Source organism: Gobio gobio (assembly GCF_949357685.1).
Source record: "Gobio gobio genome assembly, chromosome: 11".
Taxonomy (NCBI): Eukaryota; Metazoa; Chordata; class Actinopteri; order Cypriniformes; family Gobionidae; genus Gobio; species Gobio gobio.
The window spans coordinates 6,084,204-6,097,149 of NC_137104.1; the positions used below are offsets into that span (position 1 = coordinate 6,084,204).

The 12,946-nt window shown below is 37.2% G+C and overlaps 1 protein-coding gene across 1 annotated transcript in view; it reads left to right on the forward strand.

Moving 5' to 3' along the window:
• csmd3b (CUB and Sushi multiple domains 3b) overlaps nt 1–12,946 on the forward strand; it is a gene marked incomplete at its 5' end in the record, with an annotated part of 796,761 nt that overhangs the window by 732,238 nt on the left and 51,577 nt on the right. Inside the window, one exon of the mRNA XM_079829185.1 lies at nt 10,566–10,739. Coding sequence (XP_079685311.1) covers nt 10,566–10,739 — 174 coding nt within the window. The remainder of the gene's footprint in view (nt 1–10,565; nt 10,740–12,946) is intronic.

Sequence of the window (12,946 nt, forward strand, 5' to 3'; positions counted from 1 at the left end):
AATCAACTAGCTCCGCTTCACCTTCTTTGGTTGGTTGTAGCGCAATCCTATTGCGTGCAGAGGGAATTTGAAAGACAACCGTTTATCCCGCCCCTCGGATTGAGCCCTGCCAATGGTGTGTTCCCAGACCCAACATCTTGATGTGGGTCTGGCTTGTCAGGCTAGTGACCAATAGTAATGATTAAGAAAAAAAATTAATAAAATGACGAAGATAAAAGATTTCCGCCCAACAGCAGGTTGAATAAATGTACATTTTTAATGGACTATACACAAATGTAAATGAACAGATCATTGTTAGATCCTGATACTTAACACATGTTAATTGAACCTTCTAGTAAAGTGTTCCCCAAATTCTCATTCACCGTCCCAAGATTAACACATTACTCCAGCATTTTCTCTGCCAAGTAAAACCAAATAGCTTTATTGTTCACAATGCACGGCTCAAGCTTACTCGCTCGCTGATATATCTGCACATCTGGCCCCGACCGCCCTGAGCGTTAGATGCACAGATGCTTCTCCTAGAGCGAGTTGAGGTCTTCCAGCTTTGTGTCTTCGCCGTTGTGATGGATGTCTTGTTTGAAATGTAGAGCTAAAAGGGGGAGGAATGTTTATGCACCCTTGTAACTCATCTTTTCTCGTGCGATTGCGCTGCAACCAACGGTAAACATTCGTGGTTTATCCACCAATCATGCTGTGTGACAAATGACAGTCGTAGGATGGGAACACGGACTGAGCGTTCACCCCCTTCAGGGCTGTGTTGTCCCCATTATTATAATCAGCTCTGACCTATGAGCCCTTGCATTTCTTGTAATTAATTTCACAAATGACTCCTGTCATCTTCCTACTGCCAGGAGATGAACTGGTGCTGAATATATCAAGTGATCTGAAATTGAATTTCAGGTTTGGACATTGCATTTGTGATCCTCACCAGTGCCCTGGCCTCAAATGCCATTTTGCTAAGCTCATTTAGATAGACACAGATGTCTCATTTATTCCTGAAGGCAGCAACCTCCTCCTTCTCTTAAAGGACATGTTGTGCATACAAATCTGAGGAGCCCTGAACTTCATATTCTCGGTCTAAACTCCACTGGTATTCTGCCTCGCGGAGCCATTAATATGCATGCGCTCAAAAAAGAGCCACTCCCACCTCTGTCAAACGCTTCAGGTGTGGGAAGGATCCTGACATTGAGTGTGTGTGTGTCCCTTCTGTCTCTTTTCTTCATCTGTAGACAGTATGTATGAAATATTCATTAGCTTAGGAGCCCCGATCTGGTCCAGGCCTTTTAAAAGGATGCCAACACTGATTCTGGTTAATAATACAACGAGATTATCGGTTGCATCACAGCCGAATGAATAGGCAGTAATTGCAGTCTGGCTGGGACTTTACCATGGTATAAAGTGTGTGTGTGTGTGTGTGTGTGTGTGTGTGTGTGTGTGTGTGTGTGTGTGTACGCGAGTGTCGTATTGGGTGTTGCTCCATAAGTGGGGGCATGTGTCATCATGAGTGCCCGATTGAGCAAGGCATCGGCTTCCTGTCTGCTGGAGTGTGATTGATTTTAAAGGCTGGTGTGGTACCTGAGGACTGATAACCGGGGAAGAGGACTTACCTCACAGAGTTGTGCGGGCAGTTATTGGAAAAGACGGGGCCTCTAAGACAGATATAGCATTCAGTGCCTTCAGTTGTGTTAGCAGAAGCAATTCATCTCTCTAACTAACTCAACCTGCTAGTACTGTTATAGTTAGCACTTTTTTTAGGCATATTCTTGTCTCTTCTTCGATGCACTAAATTAAACTTTTCTATTGCAGGTTTGACAATTATATTATTGCAATTAATACAGTTATTTGATATGCATTGTATAAAGTTTTGTTCTTAAAGGGTTAGTTCACCCAAAAATGAAAATTCTGTCATTAATTACTCACCCTCATGTCGTTCGACACCCGTAAGACCTCCGTTCATATTCGGAACACAAATGAAGATATTTTAGTTGAAAGCTGATGGCTGAGAAAGGCTTCAGATAGGCCTCCATTGGCATTCAGTACATTTACACTCCCAAGACCCATAAAAGGCACTTAAAATGTCGTTACAAAGTCCATCTCACCACAGTGACTCTACAATAATTTTACGAAGCGACGACAATAGTTTTTGTGCGCAAAAAAAAATTGAAATAACACTTTTATCCAACTTGTTCTTGTCTTCCGTGTGTGCCTCCACGACGCATGCGCGAGAATATGATGCAGATCCGGGGTTCGGGAATCCATGAAATGCACACTTTAACCCCATTTTGAGAACTACGCCGAGACCTAAAGCAGATCAATGTAGAATCCAACAGCTTAGATACGCACGTCTTCCTCTGCTTGTAAACAAATCTCTTCTGGTCATGTGTCCGAACGCCGGATCTGCGTCATATTCTCGCGCATGCGTCGTGGAGGCACACACGGAAGACAATAACAAGCTGGATAAAGGTGTTATTTTTTTATTTTTTTTGTGCACAAAAACTATTGTCGTCGCATCGTAAAATTATTGTCAATAAAATTATAAATAAATTATAGTCACTGTGTTGAGATGGACTTTGTAACGACGTTTTAAGTGCCTTTTATCGGTCTTGTGAGTGTCAATGTACTGAATGCCAATGGAGGCCTATCTGAAGCCTTTCTCAGCCATCAGCTTTCAACAAAAATATCTTCATTTGTGTTCCGAAGATGAACGGAGGTCTTACGGGTGTCGAACGACATGAGGGTGAGTAATTAATGACAGAATTTTCATTTTTGGGTGAACTAACCCTTTAATCAGTGACTTTGTCTTGTTTTCCAATAAAAATATCGGTAACACTTTACTTAAAGCTCTTATGTATAATGCATTATAAACATATTTTTAATGCACCTTGTAATGCATCGTATGGTCTCATGAATAATTATAACCACAGTTATAATACATTATAATCAGGGCTTGAAATTCACTTTTTTGCTCACCAGCCACTGTGGCTAGTGGTTTTCCAAAGTTACTAGCCACTCAGAATTTTCACTGGCCAAAATGTTGTTGTCGGGAAATGTGTTGTTGTCTATAAAGCCAGTAAACTAAGTGCTGTCCCATAAGACCTAAAATGTTGCTTGCTACCATATTTTTTTATTACGGTAAAGTTCTGGCAACCACAGCTGCCAGGTTTTTACTGTAAATTTTACGGGGATTTTTTTACAGTGTATAAATACCTTTATAATGCATTAAACATATGGGCTTTACGTGTTGGCAAAATATCTCAAATAAAATCCTTAAATAAATGCATTTACATGAAAAGCAAAATGTCAATGCCTAAAACAAGTGATCAAATCTGTTGAATATTATAAAAAATATAAATACTCTTTAAATATAATGTATTATAATATAAAATCATTTAATTTAAATATAAAATGTTTTATAAATTAAGTATTTTTAGGACCGTCATTTGGACCGTTTGAAAAGCATGGCAAGAAAAAATTGTCAAACAAAGATTTTTCTTTAATTTATTGAAAGTTAAGTTAACTGCAAACCACATTTGTTCCAAAACAAGCAAGCCCCTGTGGAGAGTTTTTGTGTTTATTTAATGTTTATTGCTAGAAATATATCACATCAAATAGGGTTTTAAAGCGTATTTATTCCTCAAATTTTGGTAACAAGGTTGCAAACCTCATATAAACTGAAAAGAAAATAAAGAAGCTCATATAATATTTAGTTTGCCCTCCTGAGACTAACAATCAGCATGTTATAAAGGTTAAGCACTTCCTTTCACTGAACATTTGTTGACTAGGAAAAAGTGGAATTTTAACATTGGTTACTTTCTAATATTACCATGTTCTGATTGGATGGAAGGTGTGCATTAAAACCATTTATTGCACGGGTAGTACCAGTCAGTTTAATCACTGTTCTATGTGCGCTGATGTCATTTACACACACACACACACACACACACACACACACACACAGGCCTGGTTCACTATCTTTGTGGGGAATCTTCATAGACGTAATGGTTTTTATACTGTACAAACTGTATATTTTCTCCCCTTACACTGACCCTACCACTAAACCTACCCATCACACACAACTTTCTGCATTAAAAAAAAACTCATTCTGTATGATTTATAAGCGTGTTTCCTCTTGGGGACCCTGATTTAGAGCCTATGAGTCCCGATGAGTCTGTGTGCATTCAGGTTGAAGTCCCCACCGGGATGGAAAACACACACACTCACACACACACATCACTCGCACACCGAGGTCACAGAAACAGTCAGGAGCACAGAAGCTTATCAATTCTGCCCCCGCTGCTTATGTTAATAAAATAGCTTTGCTACTGAATTGCTACATTATATATTTCTCAGCAACGAGTGGTTACATCTCTCTTTAAGTTTTTGAAACTCGTAGCTTCACTATGAAAACAAAGAAGCTGCACAGCAAGTATCAATCGATAATTCAATGCTGTAATTCATTCATTCAAATAAAGGTAATCTTACCGCACTACTTTACTCTGTCTGATTTAAAGTGGCAGAATTCTGGATCTAAAGATCCGTAACTGATGAAAAAAACCTTCATATTTAATATTCCAATCAAATATTGCACTGCAAATATCAAAAACAGCTAGTCAATGCTGGAAAATTACCATGGTATGAGCGGGGTAATCTCCGGATAGCTGTGCTTGAAATTCTTTGAATGCTCTCTGCTTTGTGTCTGGTGGTTCTTTGCCTCCACGTCATGCATTCAAATCGTTTAATGCACAGCTAGCCATTGATTTTCCCTAACTTGTATTCAGTGTTCATTTTGACAGCAAATTTTGATTTAGTTTTAGTCATAGTCTTTTGACTAAAATATAATTTTAGTCATATTTTAGTCACCTGAATTTGTTTTAGTTTTAGTCTACTAAGATATCATAAGATTTTAGTCGACTAGAGTAGAGTTTAGTTAAATTGCAATGCATTTATTGAGCGTTACATAACCGACTGTTACTTGAATACATGTCAAAAATTCGATTTTGACATCGTGTCATCATATGAAAGAGAGCTTAATTAACTTTTTTTGTTTGTTTTTTAAAAACATCTATACTGTTTTTATAATTTAGTTTTTGTTTTAGTTAGTATATCAGGTTAAGCTAAAGCTTCAAATAAGTTTAAGTTGATTTATTTTTTAAATTTCAGTTAACATTTATTTAATTTCAAGTAATGAGGATTTTTTTAGTTTTGGTTGACTATTATAACCCTGAAACTTAATTGAATAATATGTGTCAAATACTGTTCTTAGTCTTTCCTCCTGACTAGAATTAAATGGATATGAAATTAAATACGGTGTATTGTGTAACCGAAAACATATATAATGTGTGACTTTAATTATAAACAAGCTTGAAATACACATTGACTCTTATTTTGAAATGTCTGCGCCATTATTGCAGTTGCAGCTTCTCATTTAAGTTCAGTTAAGGGAGATCAAATATGCATTGTTACAACCGTCTAAATCATATTACCATGTAAACATTGTAAAGTAAACATCGTCGTCAATCATCATTAGTTCATAAACAATTGCCTGGCATGAATGAACCGCTCTGAAGCGCTGTCGCGTGAGCCTGTAGAAGCTCAACAGCGCCGTGTTTTCCTGCCATTAGATCAGCACGTTACAATTCAAATCTTTTACACAGGACATCAGTTCTGACTGTGTCTCTTCCCTAATCGTCCCTCCCTAATATTTTCATCTCATTTTTATTTGTTGACGAAAATGATAGTAGATTTTTGTCATAGTTTTTGTCATCCAACACTAGTGGTGCTACTGTTGTAGCCTACAGTAGATTTAGCGCCGACTCTATGTATGTAATAATAATACGACTCTACTAATAATAATAATTATGCTTAAATGGTTGATTATTTTTCACTTGATCTTTTTTTTATAAACAATGTTTACTTTTAAACAGCCTACAGCCTTTTAAATGTTTATGTATTATTTACTTATAATGATTATCATCATAAATAATAAACTTAATACATTTTTTTTTTAAATGGTTAAATAAAAAAAATAAAAAACATTTAGCTGTGGTACCGAAATTGGTACAGAGTACCGTAATATTTGTATGGTATTGGTACCGACTACTGGAATTTTGGTACCGTGACATCCCTAGCTGGCAATATTTATTACCCAATTACTGAACTATTATTTGGAGGAGTATTGTACACTTCAGGTTTGTTCATTCATAGGATCTTTTGACTTTTGTAAGACAAGTAAAAAAGAGGGAAAGTTCAATTTATAATGTTTCATAAAGCAACTGATTTTCAGTTATTTGTTATTTCTACTTCTTTCCATGCACAGAACACTTAATTTTTGAGAGTTGTTCAAGTGAGAGAAGTTGTAATGTTTAATCATTTATTTTAGAATAAAAATAAAATTTTGCTTTGAAGAAAAAAAATATTTTTGTTTGTATATGCTGTCAATTATAGTTCTTAGAAAGAAAATCGGAATCGGCAAAAATCAGTATCGGCCGATCTCATTAACAAAAAATCGGAAATCGGAAATTGGAATCGGCCAAGAAAATTGCAATCGTTGCATCTCTATCTTTTTTATTTAGTTATCGTCTTGTTTTCGTAAATGAAAAAGGGTTGTTGACGAAAATTGTGACAAATTATTCGTCATTGAAATGAACACTGCTTGTATTAGAAATGTCATTAAAGGGTTACTTCAGCGATTAGCATTAAGCTTTGTATCAGTAGAAACCCGAACGTATATTCCAATGATCGTGCCCCCCCTCATATCCCCCTGAGATGAGAGTTTATGTATTTTATGTCTGGAAAAAAGCCTCCGAGGACGCAAATATCGTCATTTTGCGTGATCTGAGGTTTTTTTGGCCAGACTACAGCCAGTAGTAGGAGCTAGTTATGCATGTTTTCAACCCGCCCACAGGGGTGGGATCTCACTCACAGAATGTAAAATGCGCACGACCGCTCAGACATTAGCTATGTTTCCATCCAAAGTTGTGAATGTAATTTATGCGCAAAAATGCAATATCGCATAAAACATTTGCACAAAGCACCAGTGAGTCGAAGAGAACATAATCGTCACTTCCTGATAAACTAGCGCTAAAAAATCACTAAGAAACATAGGAGAAGCCACCATATATAATCATTTTCGTATATAATAAATGATTTGCGTTTCAGAGAAACTTGTGCGTCTCAATAAACGTGTTGTCATGCTTTCAGAGGCAGATGCTGCTGTTTGGGAACGCAGTCATGCAAGAGAGGAGTGAAATATCCCGAGCATCTTTGACAACAGACTTCTGAATGACCAAAACAGTATTTCAGATGCTTTGCAAACAAGATTTTTCCGCTGATTACTACAGTTATGCTGATACATTTCGAAAGTCACATGATTTTTTTTTTTATGCGCATCATGGAATTTATTTGATAATGCATTTCCATCGTAGTTTATGCGCATGTTTTCGTATCGGATAGAAAATTTATCCCACTGAAACGAGAGCATACGTTTTTTTTTTGCAAATTTTTTTAACTTATGTGCATCTTGGCATATTTTTATGCGATATCTCAAAATGCGCATAAAAAAGGGGGATGGGAACATGACCATTGATAACGGAGCGGTGCAACGCAAGTGTTTTCATTGAATTCCAATGAAAGTTAAGCTTCCACAGGCATGAACTGAAATCACGCCAGACTGGACACGCAATGTGCGGCCGTGAATGACTGCCGTGCTCAGCTCTTCGCTCTCGTGATGAATGAAATCTGACTCCTGCTGCGTTTGTGCTGCAACTCTCGTACAGCTCACACTGTATTGAACAGACACGTTCAGTTTTTAATCGTAGTCAGGGTTCCCACTCGTCCTGGAAAACCTTGAAAACCTGGAAAATGTATGACACATTTTCCAGTCCTGGAAAACACATGGAAAATTTGAGAAAATGTCAAATGTCCTGGAAAATCTTGTTGTTGTCAGGGAAAATAATTAAAAAAAAAGTTATTTCTTTAGCCGAGTATAAGGAGTTTATCGCTGGCCCAAACAATTAGTGTTAGTTGCAGAAAGCACATGTTCAGGAATGCTGAGTTTGATACGTGTTAGTAGTATTTTGAAAAATGATGTTTAGTCTTCAAATTTTTCAATTCAATTCAATTCAAATTTATTTGTATAGCGCTTTTCACAATACACATTGTTTCAAAGCAGCTTTACAGAAAGTGCATTTCATAAATGTACATTGAAAAATGTTAGAAAGACAATGTTAAAGAATAATGTTCGAAAAAGTTAATCAATCGTGTATTAATTTAGGCCATAACAACGCTGGCATTGAGTCGTCTCTTCACAGGCGTGGAGTCGTCTCATCACAGGTGTCGAATCGTCTCATCACAGGTGTCGGGGCATCCGAAGTCTCCATGAGAGGCTGGATACAAACTGGAGCTGATGAACTATTTACCTCGGGACTAGTGTCCCGAGATAACAACAGAAAAGCAGATGGGAAATGATTAGCGTAGCTGCTGTTCAGAATATTATATTAATGCTTTTGATCCGATTTAACTGTAGTATAAAAAGATAATTATAATGTGAATGCTTGGCTAAAGAGATGCGTCTTTAATCTAGTTTTAAACTGGGACAGCGAGTCTGAACCTCGAACAATATCAGGAAGACTATTCCAGAGTTTAGGAGCTAAATGTGAAAAAGCCCTCCCTCCTTTAGTGGACTTAGATATCCTAGGAATGACCAGAAGCCTAGAGTTTAGTGATCTTAAAGAGCGCGATGGATTGTAGGGCGATAGAAGATCCGTTAGATACACTGGAGCTAAACCATTTAGGGCTTTATAGGTTAGTAGCAATACTTTGTAATTGATACGGAACTTCACAGGTAACCAGTGTAGAGATGATAAAATTGGTGTTATATGATCATATTTTCTTGACCTAGTAAGAACTCTAGCAGCCGCGTTTTGGACTAACTGTAGTTTGTTTATTGAGGATGCAGGACAACCAGCTAATAAAGCATTACAGTAATCTAATCTCGAAGTCATGAATGCATGAGCTAACTTTTCTGCATCAGAAATAGATAGCATGTTACGTAGCTTAGCAATGTTTCTAAGATGGAAAAATGCCGTTCTTGTAACATATGAAATATGATTTTCGAATGTCAGGTTGCGGTCTAATATAACACCCAGGTCTTTTACTGTAGTGGATAAAGTGACAGGACATCCTTCCAAGGTAAAATTGTATTGCGAGAGGTTTTGTGGGCAGTTTTTTTGACCAATAAGTAACACCTCCGTTTTATCTGAATTTAATAGCAGAAAATTACACGTCATCCAGTATTTAATATCTTCAACACACGCTGTCAGTTTAGATAATTTAGCGTTTTCATCCGGTCGTGATGAAATATATAATTGAGTGTCATCAGCATAACAGTGGAAATTAATTCCATGTTTTCTTATAATATTACCAAGTGGCAGCATATATATTGAGAATAGCAGAGGGCCTAACACGGATCCTTGCGGCACCCCATAGTCTACTGACGTCATCTTTGATTTTTCCCCATTTAGACAGACAAAATGGTAGCGGTCTGATAAGTACGATCTAAACCAGTTTAATGCCTGTCCCTGAACACCAGTATAATTTTGATACCAGTATAGTCTTGTGTTGTCACTTGCAGCAGTTAGCTAATGCTATTAACTGCTCAAATGTATGCAGTGAATGTTAACTCGTAAGCTGCTACCTAATCACATCATTTTTATATAAAGTCACATTTGTGTGTTATAAAGTCAGAATTGCAAGATATAGTCAGAATTGCGTGATATAAACTCGCAATTCTGACCTTTTCTTCACAATTGACTTATTTGCGCAGTTGCGAGTTTATATCTTGCAATTGTGACTTCTTTTCTCAGAATTGTGAGATCTAAACTGCAATTTCAAGTTATAAAGTCCAATTCTGAGGGAAAAATTGCGACAATTTTCACGTTTATGTCACAAATATGTATACTCGCAATTGCGAGAAAGTCAGAATAGTGAGATAAAAAGTCTCAATTACCTTTTCTTTCTATTCTGTGGTGTAAACAAGCTTCCATAGTCATAATGTTTAAGAGCTCATATTGAAAAATGCTGGATTGTTAAGTAATGGCAATAAACTGTACAGCTTTTAAAGACTTCGAAAGCAATATTTGGCATGATCCTTGTCTTTTATAAAATTGAAAATGTCCTGGAAAAGTACTGGAAAATGGTTGCTGAAAAAGAGTGGGAACCCCTGGTAGTGTCTGTTCTCTAACTGAACTAAATTATTTTATTACTATAAAAATGAACACGACGGTGGGGGCGGTACCACGGCGGGCAAGTGATAACCAGTAGGCGGGGCTTGGGAGTGGCCTCGTAGGGCAGCGAAACAAGTGCATTCTGGGAGTTGTTGTCTTTCATCCACATGAGTCAAAAAAAAAAAATCTGGCTTTTCTCAGTCTAGAAGGCACCAAATTCAAAAATAATTTCACATTTCTACTACATAAATGACCCAATTTAAATACACATTCATCTTTCCAGCTGAGAAGTATCCCTTTAAGTATGAGCTGAACTCTCCTGTGTTTAATGTCTCCCTTTAGCCGTTACCTGCACAGCTCCTCCGCCCATCTCAAACGGGCTCCTGGAGGGACGGGACTTTGAATGGGGCACCAGCGTGAGTTACAGCTGCTCCCCAGGATACGAGCTCTCCTTTCCTGCCATTCTCACCTGTGTGGGCAATGGTACATGGAGTGGTGAAGTGCCCCAGTGCCTGCGTGAGTACCGTACTCCTCTATTAATATTAATCAAACTGACTGCTTCATCCCTGTGGGTGTTTGCAATCCTATGCATGCCAGCATTTCCCAAAAAACGCAGTAGAAGGCTTATGTGTGCACCTTATATGCTTGCGGATGGCACGGATTTTGATTGATTGAGTGGATCATCTCTGAATGAGCACATATAGTTCATCAAATTTACATTACATCCCCTGGATAAGATGGCAATATTTGTTGAGGACACCAAACACGTTGGGCTCAGCATGGGGGATATCAGTTCTGTCTGTTTCAGCACACCCAATGCTGTATGATGCTGTGTAAGATGAAGAAACTGGTAAGAGAATTTAAAGTTTAAAAAGCCTAGTTATCACAAAGGTACCCGTTGTTTTATCCCTCACATAGAACAAAAGCAGGCGTTGTATAAAAATAAAAAAAAACTTGAGAAAGAAAGTGTACCTCTGACTTTGTGATACTGATTTTTTCCTTCTCTTTCTTTTCCACTTTTATTTTATATCTTGACAGCGTATCTATAATTCATCAAGAAAAGTCTAGGTTTGTAGTGCTAGATCTCTCAGGCACAGTAGTCTGACCAGCATATTTATGATGGATCAGTCAGTTGGTGACGTCCACCATGTGATTGATTTTCCCTCCAGACCCATTGTTTGCCTGACAGAGACCGAGCCGTAGATAACGTTCATCGAGGGCTTGGGATTTCCCCCGGTTTTCTGGGGCTTTTTTTTACTAACATACTATTCTTGCTATTCCTGCAGTATATAATATGCACACTACTGTTCAAAATTTCTGTCAGTATGATTAAAGATGTATTAAATTGATCAAAAGAGACATTTTTTAATGTTACAAAAGATTCCATTTTCAATAAATGCAGTTCTTTTGAACTTGCTATTCATCAAAGAATCCTGAAAATAACATTGTTTCCAGCACTGCTGATTTTAACATTTGATAATAGGAGGAAACGTTTTTTTGAGCAGTAAATCATCATATCAGAATGATTTCTGAAGGATCATGTGACACGGAAACCTGGAGTAATGGTGCTGAAATGCAGCTTTGATCACAGGAATACATTACATTTTAAAATAATTTCACAATATTACTGTTTTTGCTGTATTTTTTTAATCAAATAAATGCAGCTTTGGTGAGGAAAAGAGAGTTTACAAACATTGCAAGCTCTTACCGGACAGTAGTGTATATTGTGCACAGTATGCACATTTTCTCTATGCATAAAATACCTGGATGACCTACTACATTTGCCAAAATGTGCAGTATACATACAACAGAGCACACTGTGTGAAATGCTATATCCCACAATGCAATGTACTTGATTTGACCTTCCATTTCTAGTGTGATGAATGAACCAATGGTAGGCATTTTTTGTATATTGTTACATTACTAACAAAGTTTTTGAATATTCCTCACATTTCCTTATTCACAATTTTAGTATTCATACATCACTTTTCTTTGCTTCTTGTAAGTAGATGTTAAGGATCAAATTATGTTACCCAAGATGTAACTTAATAAAACATCCACAAAAAAGGTTCAATGTGGTTCTAAAACTCTAGGGTTCTTGACTCAATTTGAAATAACTTTTTATGCCAAAAAGGTTCTATATAGGGGGAAAATGTCTTAAATGATTGCAATAACACTTTCATGTTTAACAGGTTGTTTAAATTATTCTAGTGATACAGTATATTTACGAGCTGTTTAATTTATTCAAAATTAAAACTAAATTCATAAAATGATCCCATGATGAGAACCGTTAAAGGTTCTATATATGATGCACCTGAGGGGACCGTTAAAGGTTCTATATATGATGCACCTGACGGGACCGTTAAAGGTTCTATATATGATGCACCTGACAGAACAGTTAAAGGTTCTATATATGATGCACCTGACAGAACAGTTAAAGGTTCTATATATGATGCACCTGACAGAACCGTTAAAGGTTCTATATATGATGCACCTGACAGAACAGTTAAAGGTTCTATATATGATGCACCTGACAGAACAGTTAAAGGTTCTATATATGATGCACCTGAGGGGACCGTTAAAGGTTCTATATATGATGCACCTGACGGGACCGTTAAAGGTTCTATATATGATGCACCTGAGGGGACCGTTAAAGGTTCTATATATGATGCACCTGACGGGACCGTTAAAGGTTCTATATATGATGCACCTGACAGAACCGT